This window comes from Psammomys obesus, unplaced genomic scaffold (genome assembly GCF_907164565.1).
Source record: "Psammomys obesus unplaced genomic scaffold, mPsaObe1.curated_primary_1811, whole genome shotgun sequence".
NCBI classification, from domain to species: Eukaryota; Metazoa; Chordata; class Mammalia; order Rodentia; family Muridae; genus Psammomys; species Psammomys obesus.
The window spans coordinates 4,083,349-4,108,104 of record NW_026591597.1 but is presented as its reverse complement, the minus strand read 5'-3'; the positions used below and the strand labels follow the sequence as shown (position 1 = coordinate 4,108,104).

General features: G+C 35.1%; 1 protein-coding gene across 2 annotated transcripts in view; it reads right to left on the bottom strand.

The window, feature by feature from the left end:
• Gabrg2 (gamma-aminobutyric acid type A receptor subunit gamma2) overlaps positions 1–23,979 on the bottom strand; it is a 100,726-nt gene extending 76,747 nt beyond the window's left edge. For both annotated transcript variants that reach the window (XM_055610717.1, XM_055610719.1), the window contains exon 1: positions 23,388–23,979. In XM_055610717.1, the coding sequence (XP_055466692.1) occupies positions 23,388–23,491 (104 nt within the window). In that variant the 5' untranslated portion in view covers positions 23,492–23,979. The remainder of the gene's footprint in view (positions 1–23,387) is intronic.
• Positions 23,980–24,756: the final 777 nt, after the last annotated feature.

Here is a 24,756-nt window from a genome sequence, read left to right as displayed (position 1 = left end):
AGAAAGGCCATACTACAGCCTAGACCAGCATTCTGCTAGAAAATTGCCCCTGGGGGCTCAATTCTTCATTTCATCAAAGCACTGTTAAGCATTGCCTAATGGAGCTCTAATCCTTTGACCCAGATCTTACTTGTGTGATGGGGGAAGGCTTTCTAGCAGACAAATTTTCAAGTTATTTAGTTCATGAAGAAAAGAATATGGTTGGCCCATCAAACCTAATTCTGATAGTATTTTAATATGATAACCATTTATGCAAGTGTGAAAATGCCTTTAAAATGTTTCTGTCTTAATATCTCTCTCCCTCTCTGTCTGTCTCCCTCTCCTTTCTTTATTTCCTGCTGGACATATGAAAGGATTCTATTTTCTGTAATATAAGAAGATGATGATTAAGTGATTTAATTTGTTTAATTATTAAAAACTTCTAGCACTAAGAAATTAATATTCCAAGCACTGTTTTGTTACTTTTACTGTCTAACAAGTAGAATAAAAAAATCACTTAATGTAAAAATGAAATATGCCTGTAGAGAAGAGATACTTTACTAAACTTAAATAATTTTCTCAGTATCATCACTTTCCTGTCATTTGCAAAAACAAAAACCTGATTATTTAAAATAAATTTATCAGTGGTAGTTTTATAGCCACACTTCAAAGTGCCCAAATAGACATTGAAAATTAAAATACAGCAAAGAAATTTAGAGCAATTAGTTAGGAGACAAAAAATTCTGGATTGTCTTCTAGGTCCATTTTCACTTCATCATCTGGGATAGTTTATTCAAACTTGGTAAATCACGTTTTCATCTTTAAGCATGAGAGAGTATCCGAGCCCATATTATGCTGTATACGAACAAGAGGCTTACTTATTGCTTAGGTCCATCATAATTATTATGATGAGGTGAGTTCTGCCAGGTTTGTCATAATGACTACAAACATCTAACTAAAGCCTAAATCCATAGATACTTCTTCAAGGCATTCACCTAACATTACTTCAGAAGAACTAAAAACAGATGTTTTCCAAGAAGAAAAATAATGAGCCCCTATATTATAAATAAATGAGGTTTAGCTTCTCCAGAGCTCTCTTGGCTGAGATCTAAATTAAAGGGGATGATGCATGATCTGGGATCATTTCCAAATTTGTCTGAAAGGAAAAAAAAAAAAAAAGAAAAAAAAATCCCTTGTTCATGGTAGGGTTTTTTTTTTTTTTTTTTTTTTTTTTCTGGTCTTTGGAGGTAAGACTTCTGATTTACAGATGGGGTATGATAATGTCTGACCAATAAATGAGGCATCCCATGGAACTGTGAGCATGCCTGGGCCCAAACAGAGTGATAATGATTTAAGAAAATCCATTTAACTGTTGTGTGGCTTAAAAGCAAACATAAACTTAAAAATCTAAGTTGAGGAATCAGTTAGGAGTTCCCTGGGTACTTTTTAGTGTCATGACTCTGTGGTTCCTTTTAATTTATAAATACTTCCTTATAGAGGAAAATAAATATAATCAAAATTATTCTTAAATTAATTGATCATAATTTTAAAAATCCACCTAAATGAGAGTATCTGTAGAAGAGTGTCTACAAACATTTGGTCTTCTCATTTTTGAAAAGCTTAAAGAGGTTGCCATAGGGCTATCTAGCCAAGGGTTGTGACCTCATAATATAAAGAGTCTCCAAGGATATTCTAAAAATGCTGAACTCTAAGATCCATATATAGTCATAAGTGAGGCTCTTTAACAAATTCCATAATCATTGGAATTTCTTCAATAAACTCATGTTTCCAATTTGCCTTAGTCATTTGTATCTGTGTCTCTGTGTCATAAATCTCAGCATTAATTTTTATTTATGTCTATATATTTTCTCATGTGGTTTGGACTAAAACATCACTATAAACATTAAGTCATCTTAAAACTGATAATGAGATATTTAGAAACATAAAAAAGATACAATACATAAAAGACTAAACATTTGACTTTGGTATGTATTTGGCGTGTTTGCTGTGAAAAAATAGGTATTTTATGGAATATTTTATAGAATATTCATCTATGTCATATTCTAATAGGCTTACTAAAGCTCCAGATTAAGTAGGGGGAGTCTCTTTATCATACCCACCAAGCATAAAAGAACAGACAGCTGGACAATAATTAAAAAGCATTTGTTCCTCAATTGAGCTGTCTGTAAATCTATTGATACTCACTGTCTCATAAGCGCATCCTCTATTTTTTTCTCTAATATAGGTAAGGTATTCAAAGAAAGTAATGAAATGATTTTATTTATTTTTATACTTCAAGTACTTTTAAACTACTAACATAATTTAAAAATCAGTTGCATTAACGTCATGTTAGTACTGGTTGCCAGTTTATTTTATGGACACAATAATCCACATACATGGTATTTAGCATGTCATTGTGTGTTCCAAAGGTCATATGTATCAGAAGAGTGACAGCTTTGAATTATTTCTATTGAAAGTTATTGCACATTGCAGGTTTTGCTCTCTTAACTTTATCCTTTGGGATGGAGAACAGCTCTGCCATGCTTTACCACATCTGGCTTTCTGTAGCCTCCGTAGGTCAGAACGGAGATATTTAACTGATCCACTGAGCCATCTCATTAGCCTACGAATAAATGCTATGTGTTGCTGGGTGCATACTTGCTTTTCATCATGGATATAACAATAGCAAAATAGATACTATTAAACATTTGTTGTGTTACAGGAAAAAAACTTCAAACACTTCAATGTGTCTCTTTTTTTGTGTGCTGAAAACATGGGTGTCTGTATAACTTCCATCTTTCAGAAATCAGTGTACTCATTCATAATTACCAGTAGTCACTTTGGTTTGACAAAATCACAACGTGTAAGTTTTTTTTTTAACATTTCTCATTTACTTTATTTAATATGTATTAATTTCTGAGTGAGCAGTCAGCTGAGAAATATGGCTTTAGATCAAAGGTGTTTGATAATTTTCTTTTTTATCATCATTTATTACAATTTATTCAATTTTGATCTGGCTGTGGCCCTCTCTGTCATGTCCTCCATATCCCACCCTTCCTCTTTCTTCTCCCCATATGCCTCTTCTTTAGCCCACTGATAGGGGAGGTCCTCATCTCCTTCTACATGAAAGGAGTGCTTGTTGTACTGGGCCCTCCAAACCTGCAGGCTATACACTCACAGATTCAAACAATACAGAATTTTTATGCTGCCAAAAAAAAAAAAATTGGAATCAAAGAACCCTCTGTCAGTGGTTCTCAACCTTCCTAACATTGTGACTCTTCAATATAATTCTTCATGTTTTGCTGACTCCCAACCATAAAATTATTTTTGTTGCTGCTTTAGAACTGTGATTTTGCTACTGTTGTGAATTGTAATGTAAATATCTGTGTTTTCAGGTGGTCCTAGGCAACCCCTATGAAAGGGTTATTCAGCTTCCCCAAAAGAGTGCAGTCCACACCATGAGAATTGCTGCTCTACGTGCAGTCATCAAACAGACAACAAAAAGATCACATACAACAAATGATAGTTCCTGCTCATTTTTTTTCTTGAAGGCTAAATTAATTTATAACTGAGCATGCTGAACAATATGGTACTATCAGCACAAAGTTAATAAAGTTCAAATTTCATAAACCTGACATTGTGGACAACAATTGCTTGATTTGTTCATGCTGGGGAATAACCGTGAGCCTTGCAGTTTAAGTTAACGGATGTGATCAACTACTTCATTTCAATCTGTGTTGCCTTTGGAAAGGAATACACTCATAGGAACAAGGCAGTTGTATAAGCCAGTTCCTCCCTGAGGATGCAGCTGAAAAGAGAGAATTTAGTAGAATGTTCATGGGCAGATAGAATAGAGGCCTTTAGATCAGATGAGAGTGCAGGAGAATCAGTACATAACACGGGGATCTTGGACTCCATCCTGTTTTCTAGAATAATCGGAGCTCTTGAAGAATACCTTGGCTTTCATGAATAGTGAGCTCAAGACAAAAACAATCCCATATGTAGAGCCTTCAGTCGTCTATACATGTGTCTATCTCTTGGGAGGATCTGTAAATGAACTACATAGTCATTGCTAAGAAAGGGATCAATGAATGTATATTAAACATGCATGCATATAGATCTTTCTGAGAGCAGATTGCCCAGCTTGGAATGATTTACCTCACATATAGTTCAGCTTTTGGAATTAGGTTTGTATCTATTAAGAAGGGTATCTATTTGGCTGAATTAATTATCACACATATAGTCTAGTACATTAAATGAAACATCCAATCACAGATAAGTTTTATTAGCTGAAAGGAATCTTAACTATAAGTGTCAGAACCTCATGATTAATTTGGAAACATAAATGATTATAATGGCAGAGGTAGGATGGTCTTCAATGTGCATTGATGAGGTTTTAAATTGTGTATTGAAATAAACAGATTTATGCTGAGCATGGCTGTTCATTCCTATATTCTCAACGCATATGGCAAAGGAAGATTGGAATGTGTGAGAAGGTGATTGAGTAAGGCATAAAGGCAACCTCAATACGAGCAAAGAAAAAAAGAGTTTCTGCAGGACAATAGCAATCAGCCTACATCCTATGATGACTACAGTGATCCATTTGCTTTGGGACAACTCTCTTGCCATGGTTTCTTGTTATTTTGCTTCAACTCCTCTCAAAAGAAATATGGCTATGAGTCTCAACATCTGCCTCGATACCCTGCAGGGTAGAGCCTTACAGAGGTCCTCTGTGGTAGGTTCTTGTCCTGTTCCCTGTTTTCTCCCTCCTCCGATGTCCATCCTCTTTGCCTTTCTCAGTGGGGCTTGAGCATCTTAGCTAGAGTTCTCCTTCCTGGTTAGCTTCCTTAGGTGTACAGATTTCAGTATGTTTATCCTATATTGTATGTCTAATATCCACTTATGAGTGAGTATATACAATGTGTGTCTTTCTGCTTCTGGGATACCTCACTCAGGATGATCTTTTCCAGTTACCATCATTTACCTGCAAATTTCATGATTTCCAGACTCATAACCAAACTTTGGGCAAAGTGCAGGAAATCTTATGAAAGAAGTGGGAGATAGTAAGACCTGGAGAGCTCCACCAGGAAAGACAGGAGCTCCACCAGGAAAGCAACAGATCCAAAAAGTCTGGGCACAGGGGTCTTTTCTGAGACTGACACTCCAACCAAGGACCACTCATGGAGATGGCCTGGAACCCCTGCACAGAGGTAGGCTATGGCAGTTCGGTATCCAAGTGGGTTCCATAGTCATGGGGGCAGGGACTGTCTCTGACATGAACTGATTGTCCTGCTCTTTGATCACGTCCCCCCAAGGGAGGAGCAGCTTTACCAGGCCACAGACAAAGACAATGCAGTCACTCCTGATGAGACCTGATAGACAGGATCAGAGGGAAGGGGAGTAAGACCTCCCTTATCAGTGCACTGGGATAGGGACATGGGAGGGGAAGAAAGAAGGAGGTACAGTGGGATACAAAGGGAATAAACTGTAATTATTAAAAATGAAATGTAGGATGACATGGACTCATTAGATTTCATATACCTTTAAAATGAAAATATTTTGCAATTTTCTGTCTGTGGTGGGCTATCTGTAAATTCTATAGTGTAGCCATTCCACCTGCAGTTTTATTCCATAAAGGTAGATATACACATATCTTCTAAAAGACATGCATAAAAAGATCTGTAGACCTGTTACTATGTTGACCAACAGAAAGAAATGAATAGAATCCAAACTGACCGCAGAATTGGTACATAAAATATGGCATCTTCATGTAATGCACAAAATGTCAATGAAGTTAATACATTAAAAAAATAGAAACCCAAGTAAAACATGCTGCACATAAAAGAACATAAGAATGAAAGATGCAAAATAAAGTTTAATGACAGGATAAAATAACTATAATGTTAAAACAAGGACAGAAGTTAGTTGGAGACAAGGGAGAGAAGACAGATTGCTAAAGTAGACAACGCTATTTCCTAGATTTGGGACAATCCTTTCATTTCCAGAATTGGTTGGCAAAGACATAGTTTTTGTTCCTTTGTATAATACCCCATTTTTATTATGACTTATGTACTTTTTTACATTTTATTTAACAAACCAAAGACAGCTTGAAATAACCAGACTTAACATCAAAACTCAGGCACAGGAAAGTTAGACCACAATGAGCTATTTCTGATCTCCATAGCATTTTCCAAAATCGTCCAAGAACCTGGCATTTGTTACACTGTCCATTTAACATTGTTTTAAAATAGTGAATGGATCAATACGAGCATTTATTTGTAAAATTAGTAAAAAAAAAAATCATAAATTAAGTTTCTCCTAATGTTCTTATAAAATAATCACATCTAATATGCAGATGACCTGCCTGTTACACTCTATCTCCTATAGGCACTGTTCTTTTCATTAAATGCCAACCATGCCTGCGTGAAAATGCAAATGATGTCCATGACATACACTAGAAATAGGTTTCAGGTCACAACAGCACAAGCTCAAGCCCACAGCAAGCAACAAATTCTAAAGTCATCTCAACTGTGATGGTTTTCTTATAAAATGGATATAAAAAAAGTTGATATCAATTATAGTTAGAATGAAATATAAGCGGACAATTACTGAGTAAGAATGGTTTTACTTACCCATTTATTTATAAGAAAATTTCAATGTCCTTATTTAGAACACTGATAAAACATACTATTTTTATTTTATTTTATTTTTATTTTTTTAGCTATTGTGTTAGGGACTAAATCCAGAATTTTTGTTTTTGGAGGCTAATCCAGAATTTTTGTTTTTGGAGTACTCTCTAGCGATAGCCCATCCTCAGACTCTGCATGACTTGCTCTGTCCTGACAGTGGAAATAAAAGGTCAACTTTAAGAATAATTATACACAAGTCATAAAAGTTTATGTCAGAAAGGGGTGTGATTATATGCACCATCAAGAATTATTTGGAAAGCAAAATAATTTATATTTCTTTATATATGCTAACTATGGTACTTAAGACTGCATAATGCTACTGCCTCCACAACAGATGTTCAGACAGGGTCTAGACAAATCATTTTTAATCCTGCATACTAAAATTGTTTGGAAGTCTTTATAAGAATACAAATGATGGAGAAAAATCATTTTCAATAGTGGTTTAACTGATCAAAGACAAAGTCAAAACATGCAACTCAAAATATACTGCCAATCAAAAAACAATCATTGCTTTTAATATTTGTGTCCTATTAAGACACCCCTATTTGATCTAAATCTTTGAAGTCATTTCTGGGGAAACAAACAACTTGAAATGTCATTTATACATAGTATGAAAAGACATTAAAACACATATTTAGGACGATATACTGCTCTTAATTTTCCTCCAGCATATCTAATCATATTTGGTAAAACTCTTAGTTGTCTGTAATTGGCATTTACCCATCGTATTCAGTTGGGTAATCTCCTTGGTAAAGAAAGTAATAACAGAATCAACTTGTCTAATAGACAAAAATCAGTTAATTAAAAGGTATCAACATTGTTCTGGTTTTAATATTTTAAATTAATTTACTGAGAATATAAAATTACACGGAAGTACTATTACTTGGCTTTAAAAAAAATCAGTAAATAATGAGGTAGAGAAACGGTTCTGTTATTATGAAGATATAGTGCTCTTCCAGTTGACCTGAGTCATAGCCCAACACCCGCATCAGCCAGCTACAACTGCCTGTAATTCCAGCTCCAGGGAACTTTATACATCTGGCATCCATGTCATGTGTAGTCAAATGAAAACACACACACACACACACACACACACACACACCACACTATAATTAAAACAAGATATAATTAAAGTATAAAATACATATTCAGTATGTACATTTCTAGGTGTCACTTAGTTGTGAAATCCATGAAAGTGCCTGAATTTCAAAAAGGATGCTTTATAGGTTTACATTTTCTCATCCTTCATTTAAACAGCTTGTGTTTGAGACTCACACACAAAACACGGCTGAAGGTAGACAGAGAAGTGTTAAGGTATTTGTGGAGACAAACACTTGAGCAAGCAGAGAAAGGCAACACTTTACATGGAAGACAATTCTACAAAATTCTCTGAGCTTAAGCATGACTAATCCTTCTCCCAATGCATCTAACATGACATTAAGGTTAAATCTACTGAAATGCCTCTCTCTTCAATTTTAATTCTCTATGTTTTGTAGGAAAGATGAACATTTTCTTCCACAACACACACTATTTTAAGAAACTGATAAAACTTTTCTTTTTCTATCAGAAATAAAATGAAAATGGAAATAAAATCATGCACACACACACACAGTCTGTATGTTTATAAAAGAGCCATAGAGAGAGAGGAGAACCTGTGTGCCCACCCAGACAGTTTGTCCGTGAAAGCCAAAACTGTCTCAGGGCTAATGAAGTATGAAGGTCACTGAAAGCAGGTCTAAGAAAAAGAAGGTTGGCATGTGTTTTGTTTTTGTTGTTGTGTTGCTTGTTTGTTTTTAATTTCCATACAATATCTACACATATCCAGGTATGTAGTTAAATATACCAAATTCAAAGGCAGTCAAACAAAGTTATTTTGATGTCGCCATCTAAAACCTCTGTAGTGTAAGTCTACTGTGCTTGAATTGTGCATTTACCTAATGACTAAAGCTCAGAGTTTTGGATTCTTCTTTTTCTTATTAATTACAGTTTATTCACTTTGTATTCCAGATATATTCCTCCTCAACCCCTCCCAATCCCACTCTCCCTTCGTCTTCTCCTCCCATGTCCCTCCACAAGTCCACTGATAGGGGAGGACCTCCTCTCCTTCCATCTGATCCTAGTCTATCAGGTTTCATCAGGAGTGTCTGCATTGTCTTCCTCTGTGGCATGGTAAGGCTATTCTCCCCTCAGGGGGAGGAGAACAAAGAGCCAGCCTCTGAGTTCAGGTCAGAGACAGGCCCTGTTCCCATTACCAGGGTACTCACTTGTATACTAAGCTGCCATGGGTTACATCTGTGCAGGGGTTCTAGGTTATCTCCATGCATGGTCCTTGGTTGGGATATCAGTCTCAGAAAAGACCCCTGTGCCCAGATTTTTTGGTTCTGGTGCTCTCCTTGTGGAGCTCCTGTCCCCTCCTGGTTTTTCTAGCTCCCCCCTTCTTTCATAAGATTTCCTGCACTCTGACCAAAGTTAGGCTATGAGTCTCAGCATCTGCTTTGATATCCTGCTGGGTAGAGCCTTTCAGAGGCACTCTGTGGTAGGCTCCTGTCCTGTTCCCTGTTTTCTCCTACTTCTGATGGATTATTCTTATGTGTTTTATATTTCACAAATTTAGATGAATTTCAAAGAATCAGATTGGCCTTAAATTTTCCCTTAGTTTCTAGGGTTAAAAATGAATATTTTATTACGGAAATAGTACAGTGGCTTTGTGAATTTGCTTGACAATTTAAGTACTTGTTGTTGGAGTTTAGATAGCAAATTACATTTCCTTGTACTTCTGCATGCAGGTTAGTTTCAGCAATGTTAAAATATACCCCTGCTCTCAGCAAGAAGAGAGAACTCGTGTCACATAAATATGAGTGACAATGTCCCAAGAACACAATTTTCCAAACACCCTGTTCTTGTGTGGAAACGGTTTTAGGTGGTTAAGTTTAAACATATTTTACACTATCATGTTGATTTCATTGCACAATAAAAATTTATAGTAAGGAAAGATGGTTTTTGTAATTAATATATATATTTATAAATTGAGATAGTTTACCATGGCATAAGGTTAGAGACATTGCGCCATTCCAAATTAATATTACTGTGCAGCTAAAAAGCAAAAGAAAGTCATAAACTGGAGCATTTGAAAATACTTTATTGTGAACATCAGGTGAGCAGGTGGCAGCTAAGCAGGGGGATCGGCTGTAGGCTTCAGGTTCTATTTGATGACATCCTTAACTTTGAGGTTTAGAGAATCCAGTGACCTGCAGAGTCAAAACACCCCAAAACCTTTTTAACATGACAGTCAAGAGGCAGTGGGCCATTGGTTATTACTAAGAAAAATTAGAAAATGGATTTGCAAAAAATGCATCTGGCCCAAATCACAGTTTTATGAAGACAGACTACAGCATAGATGTATCTTACTTCTGCTAATTTCAGTCCACACTAATAAACTTTCCAGGTTAAAAAAGAAAAAAAAAACATACTTGCTAATCCTATCCATGACAATTCCCTAGGATTTTTTTTAATTTTAAACTTTTAAATTAACAAAAATTAATTTTTGTAACTAAGAGGCGTTCTTAGTCAATTTCAATGCTCTAGTTTTAGTGCCATGATTTGTAAAAATTTGTATAAACAGGCCAGTTAAATACCTATATAGAGAGATTTATAACCATTATAAATAATTGTGTGAGATAACTGGACTCCTATGAGAACTGAATGATTTTTGTTTGAATATAAGACAAGATGAGATTGCTGAGACAACAAGAAGCCAATAGTAAGTTATTGTCAAGTGACTGAAAACTGATGTCTGAACTACAGAATTCATCATTCTCCAGACGATATGCAGGTGTCTCTTTTAGAATAAGATTGATGTCCTGAAGTATTCTCGCCAACGTAAAGCCTTTACCTGAGCTATGGTTTAAGTTCATACTATGGCTGTTAAGTCTGGGCACAGGCAGGCAGCTTTGCACCCCCAAAATTCTTTCTTCTGGATTTTCTACCTTTGGTTACACTCGCAAAAGATCTGGATTTAGTTTGGTGCTCAAATTATGTCAGAAAACTATCTCTTTAAGGTCCTTATATTCTCTCTTTTTCAAAAACATTCTAATTGTAAGTATGATGTTTTCTTTATCCCCTAATAGTTTCAACTTCTCTTACTTTAAAAATAAATCACTATACAACTTCCTCTTCATTGGTCACAGTGGTTTAGCCTGACCATCCTATGAAAACTAAATTCTTCATTTCATTTTTAATAATGTCACAAGCTTTCAGACATATTGTGATGTTTTTAAAAACCTATTGAAATGTGAAAGTTTCATTGTTTATTCCATTTTACTGTCTTATTGTTTATCTGCTTCCCGTCTGCCTTCTCTCTATAAGACCTCTGAGAAAAAGGATATTCACCTATCATTTTGTGTGTTATGCCAAGGATAAGATAGGAGCAAGCAAATACCAAGAGTACAGTAATATTTATTAAAGGCAGACGAGCCAGGACATGGAATGTTGGAATGGATTTATCTACTTTAATTTGTTTTCATTTTACAATCAACAGAAGACTTTGGAGTTGAGAAACACATATTTGGACATGTCAGCCAGAGGAGCATGAATGGAATCTTTTGGGTGTAGTATAAAAGATGACTGAGGAGAAAATATATCTTAGTTATACAACTTCCTGAAGTCAGGGGAAATAAGTGAAACATGTCAGTATATAGCTGTACAATTGGCTGCAAGTAAAGTTATAAAGGTAGGCTTATAATATCATCATATGAATAAGCCACTATATTTTAAGGACATGTTTTTATTCTACAATATAAGGACCATGAACCCATATTTTCTTATTCAGCTCTATCTTTAGCACCTGTCATAGTACTAGCAACAGACCAGATGTATCCTCTTGAAAGTTAATAGAAAAGCAGGATGTCACATTTTTGTTTCTCTGAGTAAGCATGGACCCTTCATTTGAACCTTCTGCACTCAAAATAGACTTGAAACTTTTCTGTGTCCTTCCTTGAGACTTAAATAAGAGTTTGAAAAATTACTTAAAAACAAAAGTCAAAGAATATGAATTGAATGACGTGTTTTCTCACTTCTTGTGCATCTGCAAGGAGGATGGATTTGATGCTTGTTCATCGGGGAAATTGCGCTGTACGCGGGGACAACAAGGATTTTTAGAAAAAACTTTCTTGGATTTGCAAACTGTAAATGACCTACTTGCTACAGAAGCACCTGGAAAACCCTCAAAAACTATGATGGATGTTTTCAGGAATATTTGAATGCCGGCATATATATGGCACGGTTAATTTTATTTGCTGTTTATTTAATTCTATAAATGGTGTGTGTGTGTGTGTGTGTTGACACCCAGTATGACTGAGAAACTATACTACCCTCCTCAGTATTGGCTCTTTATCAATTCTTGTTTTCAAAAACAATAATTAGTTTTGTAATTATTCCACTGAAGACCTCCATCTTAAACCGTGAAATATCAAAGAAGTGTGTAAAAAAACCTCTACAATTATGAGGTAACTCTTTCATGAAAACTTCATGTGGAAGATTGCATGGCTCAATGAAAATGAGAAGTAGATAATAAACTTTGATATAGCAAATACAGAGAAAATAGAAAATGAACCTGTTGTTTGAAGGATCTAATTACAATCAGTGTGTCATTCAAATTCTGTCATCCACAGGAACATTCTCATTGGAAGCACACTGTGCTAATCTCAGATTCTCACCTCTAAAGGCCTGTGAGAAACCAATTTCCATTCATGTTATTTTAGCTATAATCTACCCTATTTTTATGTAGAAGTCTCAACAGACCATGACAGGATTTTTCCTTTGACTACTGCCACAATGTCAGAGTTACAGCATAAGTCATGTGAGATACTGTATCGTTTTAAGAGTTTGAAAGAGGATTGTAGTTTATTTGAATATCTGTTGAACTCCCATTGCACACGTTAAAGACTGTAAGCTGCAGCTCCTCAGCTAAGCTCCTCATATCTGTGTTTCTCCGGAAATCTGAAAAGGATATATCTATTTTATACTGCTAACTTTTGGATAATTGATAATTGCTTGATTAAGGCAAACGGTTACTGTCTAAAATTGTGAAATTAGCAGTAATTTTAACTGTTGTACAGTAGAAAACACTTCTACTAATTTATTGTAATGTTACATCACTATTTTTTACATTTAAAAACTTTTACCAAGAGAAATTAAAGCACGGTCTCAAAAATGCTTTTAGAATAATGTGGATGGCAACATTATCCCATTAGCTTCAATCCAGACACACTATGACTATGGCTATATATATTAAGAAACTCAACAAGAAAGCTGGACACAGTGATACACTCTTTTAATACCAGGATTCAAGGAGGCAGAGGCAGTTGGATCACTGAGTTCTACGCCAACCTGATTTATGAAGAGAGTCCAGGAAAGCCAAGGCTACACAGAGTATTCCTGTCTAGAAAAAAAAAAGAAAAAGAAAAGAAAAACAAAACCAAAAATAAAACAGAAAACATCATCAATAAAAATATTTTGTAATATTTTTATTGTATCTCAAATCAGTATATTGAACAAACAAATGATCATAAAAGAAATGAATAAACATTTAATTTCATTAATACTAATTTCAAATGTAGAAAGAAATCTGTAAGCACCTAAACCAGAAGAAATGATAACAATAAAAACACACCTATCTATATATTAAATCCTAAACAATGTACTGATTAAACTAAGTTGTTATCGGAAATTTTCTGTTTTTTCATGGATGAATTGTTAGGTAGCAAACATGGTACAGGAAAGGTATTTTCGTGCTTATGCGGTAACCTAAGTGACAGATGATTACCCCCAATGATCAGATCTATGAGTTACAAAATATAAGCTTGTAGTTTTTTTTTTCCTTCCCAGTATCCTCCAACCATAAATTGCATATATTCTAACAAAAATAGACTAGACTGTCAGGACAAGCAAACGAAGTTTGTCCTCAATAATGAATTCAATAATTTTGTTTAACAAATGAATATCGGTAGTTTGATAAAAACTACTGGAAAATAAATGTCTCTCTAGTTTTATTTGGGGTTGTTATATCCATGGAAGAAACACATAGAGTAACATTCATTCTTTTACATGTTGTTCCCATCATTAGGGATAGCCTCGGGTTCACATAAATAATATATTTAAAATAAATAGTGCAGCCATTCTAGAAGTTACACTCCTTCCCCCAGTTTACTTATCTCACTCCAGTCAAAAGAAGGTACTACAAAATTCGAAAATAAGGTAATTATAGTTTTTTAAGTGTAACCTTTGCATGCTAATAAATTTAGAGTTAATATAAGACAATATTACCTAGGTATAGAAAGTGATTTATGAAAGAAGAGAGACACAGGAAATAGACAATGACCCTGCACTAGGAACAGAAGTAATGGGCACAAGTTTATTCATCAATCACCACTCAAAGAAAACATAAATGGAAGGATAACCTTCCTTTTTACATGAGTGACTGTGGCAAAGGGAAAATAAATAATGTGACTGAGGCTCATTATGTAGGTAAATGCCTAGCTATAAATGAATCTTGTCAAATTTAGTTGAGTAGTTTGTCCTAGTAAAGACTACGTCATACCTTAGAGTACATAACCCAGCTGTTTTATTATAGTTTGTTTTCTCTTGGCTTGTCTCCATCGTTGATGGATTCAGAAGTTTAAAATGAAGAGATGGTTGAAAAGACCAAAATATTCTTTCCTTGATCTTTTTTCAAAATAAATAAATCTTACAGAGAAAATAGGATGTATTTCCCATTATTTAAGTAAATAAATTGTTATTGAGCATATAAGAGGAACCAAACAGATTCATTAAAATTATTTTTTCCAGAGACAGATAGAAGGTAAAGAAAAATAATTTTTAAATTTTCCTGTATGGTTGGTCCAATAAAATGGTAGTATCTTAAATCAGAATTTCCATCGATATGTGTGCCCAGTGGTTCTATCCTTGTAGTATAGTAATTATTTATTTAAAGTTTGGGAAATTCTTGGAGAGGGTTATTTGAAATAAAATGGATTAATAAAGCAGTTAATTTATTAATATGACTATTAGCATTTACTTTTACCAAAATATTTTATATTGGGAATGCGAAAATAAAATAAAATAAAATAAAATAAAAGTTGCCAAGGCACCAAAACTCCTTATGGTACTCTTACATGACACAAAAATTCTTTCGCACTTAAAATATGAATGCCTCCATCACTAACTTTGTTTTTTCAATATCCAAATGGTCTTGCTTTAATACTTCTGGAAGTAACTATACAACACGGTTGACATACGTACTTAAGATATATCAGTAGGAGATAATATGCGTTATAGGCCATGGTTACTTTAAGTCATGAAGTCACTCTAAGTGGGATTGGGGGGATAGTTCAGTTGGTAAAGTACTTTGAGTGTCAACTGTGAAAGCAGGGGAAGTATATATTTACATATATACATATATACTTCCATACATTTAATCTTGTTTTAGCCATGCATTTAAGACCTTGTTTTATGTTAATGTATATTATGCATTGTATTATTATATATTATCTTATGTATTTTATATTATAATCTACATAACACATATACATGTGCATTAAAGTTTTGCAAACTTAGTCTAAGCCAAGTCAGTGTCATACACCAGAGTGTAGTTTTATTCACTGCCCTTTGTGTTTGTTGTTGTTTTGTTTTTCTTTGTGTTTTAAATAGTTATTTTCTATGTTTGGAGTATCAGTCTCAGAAAAGACCCCTGTGCCAAACAAGGACCATGCGTGGAGATAACCTGAAACTTCTGTACAGATGTAGCCCATGGCATCTCAGTCTCCAAGTAGGTTCCGTAGTAATGGGAACAGAGACTGTCTCTGACATGAACTCAGTGGCTGGCTCTTTGATCACCTGCCTCTGAGCTGGGAGCAGCCTTACCAGGCCACAGAGGAAGACAATACAGCCAGTCCTGATGAGACCTGATAGACTAGGGTCAGATGGAAGGGGAGGAGGACCTACCCTATTACTGGACTGGGGGGAGGGGCATGGGAGGAGAAGATAGAGGCAGGATGGGATTGGGAGGGGATGAGGAATGGGGCTACAGCTGGGATACAAAGTGAAAAAACTGTAGCAAATAAATAAATTTTAAAAAAGAAGAATAGTTATTTTCTAAATAGTAAGAATATATTTCAAAAAATATATAATTCTCTTCTTCAAAAATAAATCCCATTAATTTATAGTTGTATTGCATGTATGAAGGATGGCTACAGAATCATACTTAAAGCTGTGAGGAACAAGAAATAAAAGAATTTCGGTATACTAAAACTGTGTGACTAGCTGTTTGTAGATGAGTTTCAGGTGTTTATGAATCTCGGGGTCTTATTCTGTGCTTTCACAGAGGTAGAACTCCACCATGCCCTCTTATAGCATCATGTGGTTCTCTTATGTGCCATGTATCTGGTTAAAGTTTAATAATTATTTCTATACTTTCCAGGTCATAACCTGTGCCCACATGCATTAGATTGATGACTCTATGAGAACAAATCTTGTGTTGAATGCCGTTCCATAATTCCATACTCAGACACTACAGCAAATCTATCTCAAATATTGTCCTTTTAATAAATAAAGATTTGTGTTGATTTATGCTTTTCTTGCTTTTGTTTTTGAGATGAGGTCTTTCAATGTAGCCTGGGCTAACCTAAAATTCACTATGTAAACCGGGCTAGCCTCGAACTCAGGGACTTTCTCTTGCCTTTGGCTCTTGAGTGCTGAGATTAAATGCATGCATCACTATAGCCAAATAATTTACAGCAAATTTTTGTATGTAGAGGATTCACCAACTATGTATTTTATGTATGTGTTCAAAATCAACTCATAAAAAAATGACTGATAACTACCAAACAACACAAAAATACCATCTATCTCTTATCTTTGCCTACCACAAATAAATATAGTGGTGTATTTAGTTTATAAGAGAGTTTACCTAAATTTGCTTCGATAAATTACAGAATTTACTTTCTATTTGCACTGCTACACAGACATATTGTGTAACTGAACTTGTATTCATGGTAGGGTTTCAATTACTACCAAATATCTTTGCTTTTAGAAACAGCCTTTGGTTTGCCCACTGCTATGCTATTTTCTGTTTTATGGTTTTCTTTATGAATGGGTGCAGAAGGTAATGTCACTGTTTCTTATTTACCATTTACATGGTACTTTATCTATGTACAGCTGTACAATGATCTCATAATAATATAGAATTATCTCTATATTTATGCTCTCATAATATGACAAGGATTAATATAATTTGGAGTTAAATTTTATTTTTTCCTCTAAGCCACTAATATGTAACTTAAAATTGGCTTTAAATTTTTTTTTCAAAGACCATTCAGTCTCCATTATACGGAACAAAGAAACAAGGAAAATCTCCCCCCAGGAATGCAGCATGAAGACGCCTCTTGCATTTCAAAACAACCCATGTGTTTTCTTATGCTAAGATTTTTGTTTAGGTGGCTGTATTGTACTCTCTAGTGTATATAACAGTAATGTAACAACAGGAATCTTGGCCTTAACTGAAGCTGACATCTAAGAGTTCCTAGGCTGACCCTTTAATCTCCTGGCTTCTCTGTCATGACAATTCTTTGAAGGAAAAAGTCTTATCTTCCTCATTTACCTAACAAGTTTATTGGGGGGTACCAGAGCACTGATATAAACACTTTAGTAAAATGCAAAAGCTATAATCAAATCCTACAAACTGCAACTTCTTTTTCGTTTAGAAGTTAGTGTTTTGATGTTATGATATCCTATGACAAGGCTAATTAAATAAGCTCTAGCATGATGGAGAGTAAAAATAGCATCCTTTAATATCCACATATTTGAAGTTTAAATTTCTAGACATTGATTAATTAATGTTATTTCTGTTTTAATATACAGTATTGTTAATTCAATTTCATCTTATCATTTTTCACTTTTCTAAGAATTTTGGAAGAAAACTGAAGAACAAATTTGAGCAAATTTTCCAGTGAGTTTGCTCAGTTTAGGACAGAAGACTTTTTAAATGCTGATGGCATTCCATAGTAGCTCCTGCATAGTCAAGGAATTGCAAATTAACTATTTTTTACTTACACATACATGACCATAAAAGAAATGTACTTTTTTCAAATACAGTTCTAAGTTGAAATCTACACTTAGTATGCACTTAGTATGTTCTTAAATACATAAAGCCAATGAATAGGAAGAGGTGTCTAAGCCTGTAGGTCTAGAAAGTACAATGTAATATCATTTAATGACAGTGTAATACCTAAATGCTGAGACCCCAAGTAATCCTCTGAAATTTTTAGAAAATTTTTTTGTTTTAGTTTTTGTTATTGTTTGTTTGTTTGTTTATTCGTGGTAGGGTTTTTTTGTATAATACCCTAATACCCCTGGTTGTCTTGAACTCCCTTTGTAGACCTGACTGGTCTCAAATTCACAGTGATCTGCCTGTCTCTGCCTCCCAAGAGTTAGGATTAAAGGAATGACTTGCCATGCCCAACTGTTATATTAACTATTTTACTTTATCTAAGAGCCATTTTGACTTAAGATGACTTTCTAAAATATCTTATACCTGATATAGTACAATTAGACTTCATTGAAATGGTACATACTTGTGATTTTTCAAAAGCAATTTAACCAAATTGTTCACAGAAGACTGATTAAAAATTTTAATTAAGCAATATGGAAGTTCAAGCAGCATGGGTATCAAAACAATCAGAATTTCAATTTGGATAGTTATTCTATAATTATTTTTTCAGATTGATGCCAAGAGAAAAGAAGCCATTTGACTCAGGGTGTGGCTCAGTTACAGTGAATGCTTAGCATTGCCATGTTCTAGAACAAATGACCAGCATGTTGTATGCGGTGGGTAATTAGACGAATAGAAGGCATCTTCAAAATCGGCGATAAAATAGACATAATTTCAAATCTAATTCTGTCATAAATGCAGATGTCATAAGCTACATATATGTGTGCCGATTATATCTACCCTTCACTAGAGTTTATTGGAATAGTCTTTGTCACCCTGACTTGCCAAACTAGATTACATAATTGTAGACGTATTAAGTGGTTTGCTGAAGGATAACAAGAAAGATCGGAAGTAACAATATGAGACCCTGTATGTATTCATAGAACAAGAAACGTGTGCATAATAAGCAAACACGTGACATATGCATAGTAGGTGTACAAACATGTGCACACAGGTAACTCATAACTGGTTTTTCTTTAAACCAGTCATCATCACCTATGATGCTAATGGTTTAAGCTTACGTGCCTTCTGATCCTGTAAGTATGGCAGCTTGACAAGATGACTTATGAGATATTTACACTGTGCACATTATGCGTAAGTTCTTAGACATCTACGCTTGACAACCTAAGGTGCCGTAACCAGCAAGGAACGACACGCCTGTTAGCAAAATACAAACAACAGGAACAATGTCTCCACGATCAGTCTTCACGTACTTCCAATTTGAATTTACCATTAAATTAGATTTTCTGTGAATTCGTTGCTTTAAGTTGAATACAAAATTAATCTAAGATAGTGGAAAGGCATTTATATTGTTAATTACTTAAGTGAAAACTTAATTTTTAAGTTGGTGTGGAGCACAATCTATAACCGAAACAGGAGTTCCAGTCTGAGCTACACATAATGAGACATTAAAAACAACACAACAAAAATAGTCTTGAAATCCCAGCCTGTTATAAGGTGTTTGGTCTACAATATGGTGAGGGAAGAATTCTAGGAAAGTCTGAGTCATACTATATCCTCTTTTTAAAATTCTTTCAGGTAGATGCTTAAGGCAAACTATTTGGAAACCTATGTCAGCAGACAAAGCAATTGCATGTGCTTATGAAAAACAAAAGTAGATTTCTAGATAAAACAATGCAAAGCATTTGAGAGGATATAGAGTAACAATGGAAAGTAAAAAGTTGTACTATACTGAAAAATCAGAGTATTTCTTGAATGCTTAATGGTTATAGTTTATAAAGTTAAAAACTGAATAAAGCATAATTATGGCATAAAAATCTTTCACAAGTTTTAATACTTTGTCAGAAAACAGCAATAGCTAAGAAAAGAAAAGAAATATAAACATTAATATTCTATAAATATTTATATGCATATATGACTGTGAGAAAATTAGCTTTAAAAAAATTCTCTCCATAAATTTGAGAAAGAGAAAGGAGGGACTAGTTTGGAAGAAGTGATAGAAAAGTTGAAATATTTAATTATGTTATAATTTCAAAGTTAAATACAGTAAATATTAAAACAATCATTTTAATGTAAAAATGGGGTTCATATCAAAATGCAATGTAACTTGTTTCTTACCAATCTAATTCTCTGAAAATAATTATCTATCACTCTAAATATAGTATTGCTTGTGGTAATCAAAATAAAATGTCTTTCTTCATATATATATATATTTCCTACTATACCCAGTTATTTCTGTTGTACTTTACTTTTTCTACTTTAAAAAACTGTGACAGAATGAAGATATATTAAATAATTTACTATTTTTTATACTTTTGCTCTCTGAATTTTATTTTTTCTTTTTAATTTTATTTATATATTTATTTATTAAAAATTATGATGCACTTCATATCCCCTCTGCAGCCCCCTCCCTTGTCTCCTCCCAGTACTACCCACCCTTTCTCTTCTCCCCCTATGCCCTTTCCCTAGTCCCCTGATAGGGGAAGACTGCCTCCTCTTTTAAGATTTGTTTTAAAACATACTTGCTAACATATGTAATTAGTGTAAAAAAATCTGTGAATATACTTATGTAGACATTTATGTAGGTATATATGTTAAAAAATTTTCACGAACTTTTTAAACAAAATAGAAATATAGTAACATTATTGTTTTCATTTGTGGTTTACAGACATTCTTGACTTATATACAATTACAATGTTTATGGATATGGAACTGATTCACTGTGTCAGATGAATAAAATTGTAGAAAAGAAAGTATGACTAAGAACTAGGACAATAAATAAACTTTTCTCAATAGGCAGGCTACAAGCCTATTTCTTTAAAGAGAGCTCTGAGAACTTGTTAAAATTAACATTCTTAGACTTCACTCAGACCTCATGACTCAGAATCATTCACTGTGTGGTTTAGGAATTTCCATTTTAGTAAGTCCCCAAGTGATTCTCACAAGTTGTAAACAAGATGCACAGAAGTTGAACAAATTTCGAGTTTGTCAAATTCTCACTCTAAGGGAAGTGAGTGCTCATTCTAATGCTTTGTTTTAATATATATTTTGCTTTTATGTTGAAACAATCTAGTGAGTTTAGTTATTTAATAGTAAGGAAGGCTTATTTGGAGTTTCATAACTAAAATTGTCCATTAAATATTTCTTTTCTTCTCCTACAATGTTTTATACCTTTCTTCTACTATTATTTACTACATAGAATCTTAGGATCCCATTTTTGTATTCAATAAATGTGTTGTAACTGCCTCCTTTCCACATCTGGACCAGCTGTAGAGACTGAAGCTTCTTTTTTCCCTGTCTATACTCAGCCATCAAATAGATAATGTATGGGACTCCAGTAGACAAAACTCTTATCACACTCACGGCACCAAAACTGCCATGGTTACTTTGAGGATACTCTGAGGATGCAAAAAATATCTGTCTAGAGTTCTCATGCCACATAAATCCCACCACTTAGAAATGTGTGAAAAGCTCACATAGGCTACTCTTCTAATTGTAAGATGTAAAATGCATAGTAAGTTTCAGTTTTTAGATGATACTGGATTTTAAAAGTGGGCATGTACCAAAAAACTATCTTAAGTACTATTGTATAATAAACAATAATAAAATAATAATTTTGGAGTAAAATAGAAAAACTGAAGGTGACATACATGAGAATATATTCAGTTGGTTACAAATTGTTTAGTAAAATAAATGGGAATAAGAAGAAAAGATACATTCTCCAATGTCTGGTCTAGATTTTATTCCACAGGTTTCATGGTTCAGAGAAATAAAGGAAGATAGGCCTTATTTATTAGTGTTTGATTCCCAAGAAAATGTTTACAAACTTTCACAAAATGTATAATAAGGAAATGTGTAATGATTTTGAATAGGAAAATATTTTAATGGTTCTACTATGAGATGTGACATATGATACTGTTCCCAGTGTTTGTCTCCTCTTCTGGAAAAACTTTTTCAGCTTGTAGTTTTAAATGAAACTGTCTACACTCAGTGTTTATTGTAAAGAAAAAAGACAATAAAAGTAAGAAAGGGGTATTAGTTAAGTATACTGCTTGCCTAAATCTACAAAGTGAACTGTGAAGCTTTTATTCTTTGCCTTGTTTGAATCTCTTCTGTGTCCAAAACCAACATGTTCCATCTCAAACACTAGGGAAAGAAGGTCAGAGAAATGTACAGATTTCTACAAACAAACTGAAAAGTAGTCAAACCACAACCCCTTTAGCTTATTTTTATTGCAACTACTACATCAACTTCCAAAAAAAAAAAAAAAAAAAACACCTTTGAAGTAGTGCCTTGATATTTTCCATAGATTTATGCCTTGGTTGAAGGTTGGGGATGCCACAACCACAGGAGTAGTTTTTATAATGCCTTATTTCAAAATGAGAATACAGAAGGGCATGTTCAGGAAAGTGTGGACTTCTAGCTTGCCATTAGTTTTGGTTGGAAAGTGTAATGTAGTGAGAGCTACATCCATGGACAGAAGCATGGTGTACTGTGCTTGGAGGGATTCTATTGTCACTGGAAGTTCTAAATAATCTAGAGGAAACACATTGCAGGGAACATTCATGCTCAGGAATTTTAGGGGTTCTCCTCCCTCCCCCCTTTTCTTTATGCAGAAAGACTGTAAAGCACTCGTGCATACTCCACAATTTTGGCGTTGCTTGCATTCATTTAGTTGAGCATGTTTTCAAGACTGCAGACAGGCCAACTCTATTCGTGATATATTTCCTAAACTATATTCACTGCCTTATATGCAGGACACCCCCTCCCATCTGAAGGTAGGAGTAGTGAGGTGAGGTGTCCGTAGGCTTCTGTGCTGGTCCTTGGCCCACTGGCCTGACTGACTACAGGAATGTTCTTTGTAGATTTAGAGATACTATATGAGGTTTGACCAGCCTGCTTCCACAGGGCCCTTAGCGGGACTGCTGTCCTTGGTGCTGAATCGTGTTTGCCCATCTGGGAATCAGCTGCCGGGTCAATGGGGCTGGATAGAAAACCTGGTTGACTGAATACTCAGGTGCAGGACCAAAGATTGTAGTGTATAATAGAAACAGCACCGCCCCCGCCCCCAATCCTCCCTCACACAGACCACGCTCATGCTCGTCAGGACCCCATTTATAATTTTCTCTTCCAGACCCCCACCCAAATGCCTTCAATATGGCCTCAAATGCCGGCGTGTGCGAGCACAGCCCACTTCATATCAGATTGCAGCAAATTCAAATGCTATTCCCGGAACTCGGAGTCTATGAGGTGAGCTTTAGCGCTCTGAAACAAAACACAAATAGATAAAACCTAGTTCATTAACAAATAAACCAATATGTCCTTCCTCTCTCATCCATCTCTCTCCTATCCCATATATTCACTCTTGCCTAAATTACAAAGCCTAAATCCCAAAAGAGTCCTCAAATCGAGGTGGTCTCCCTCCTTCCACAACCACATTTCTCCCCCAAATTTCTCTAGAGCCAAACGACGACGCTGAAAACGGCCCATCTTACCCCGGGTAGAGCGATAGCAGGAGCAGAATCCACAGCGTCATTTTCTGTGAAAATACTGGAGAGTAGACTGTGCTTCCAATGCTCCATGTATTTGGCGAACTCATCGCTTTTTTTTTTTTTTTTCCACTCGCCTCTCGCCTCTGGGTTGCAGAAGAATCCCTCCCCTTTGTATTATTATTATGCTGATGATTTGATGCTGGCTCCCCCCACCTGCCTCTAGTAGGTCCCGTCACTCAGGAGATCTATTGCTACCAGCTTCGAAAATTAATATTCAGGGGGCAGAAATAAAGATCAGTACAAACGCTTGCAGATAGCATCAAAGCATCAGCTCAGGCAGCAGCTTCCAAGTCTGAGAGGATAATATAATTGAGGCAGGGGGATGGTACACCCAGAGGTGCACACGGAGGCGAATGAGAGAAACAGAAAGGCGCTCACGTTCATGCCCTATGCACTCACAGGAACTCCCAGGGGTTCCGTCCTTTCGGGTTTGTTTATTTGCTCTCTTTTCATTTCTTTCTTTTTAGATAGGGCTGTGCTCTCTTCCCGTGGTTCTGTTGTGTGTTTGTTTAAAAGAAATAGAAAAAAAAATCACTCACTAGAGGCTCTGCCTGATTAACTCATGCAGATTAACTGTGAGGTCAAAGTGGAAGAGATGTGAGGCTGCAGCAAGAATTAGCACATGCGTGATTTCTTGCCAGCACTTTTTAACCCTTTCCTGTAGCAACATGCTAGGTTTTCCATTTATGGGACAGAAAGAGATGAGTAAGTGTTCCAAGAAATAGAATCACTAGAGAAAGGGTTTGTTTGGCCATATTTGAGAAGAATCCTTAAGTTAAAATCATGTAATCTTGAATCATAATTGCATTGTTTTGGGAGGGGCAACAGGCAGAAAGAAGTATCTGTGCCCAGTGGGCCATTCTTCGGAGAGAAGGGTTTGGTACAATTAAATTGAAGGAAAGCAGAAAACACTGAGAGCATAAAGCATGGGGAAAGTCCAGCTGTTGGAATGTTGACCAACACAACTCCATGTAGGTGCTTGACTAAGGATGATAAAATAGGGCCCTGGTTTGTTTGTTCCTATATGTACCAGTGGGCAAAACAGTGGAAGATTTAACAATGCAGAGGCACTTCTGTTTTTTCTGTGAGCTCTGACTTGCTTTCCTTAATTTTATTTTTAGATGTTCTGGAAGCAATCTTTGAAATTCCTGCATTAACATGCTTCTTTCCTGACCAAATATTATTCCCACCTGGTTAATCAAACACATAGGAAGTCCCTTCTCTTAGATCCTGGAGAAGACAGTAGAAAGAGTGCTTCCCACTTCCTGTAGAATCAGCATCTCATATGCAAGATGCTATTATTATAAAGTAC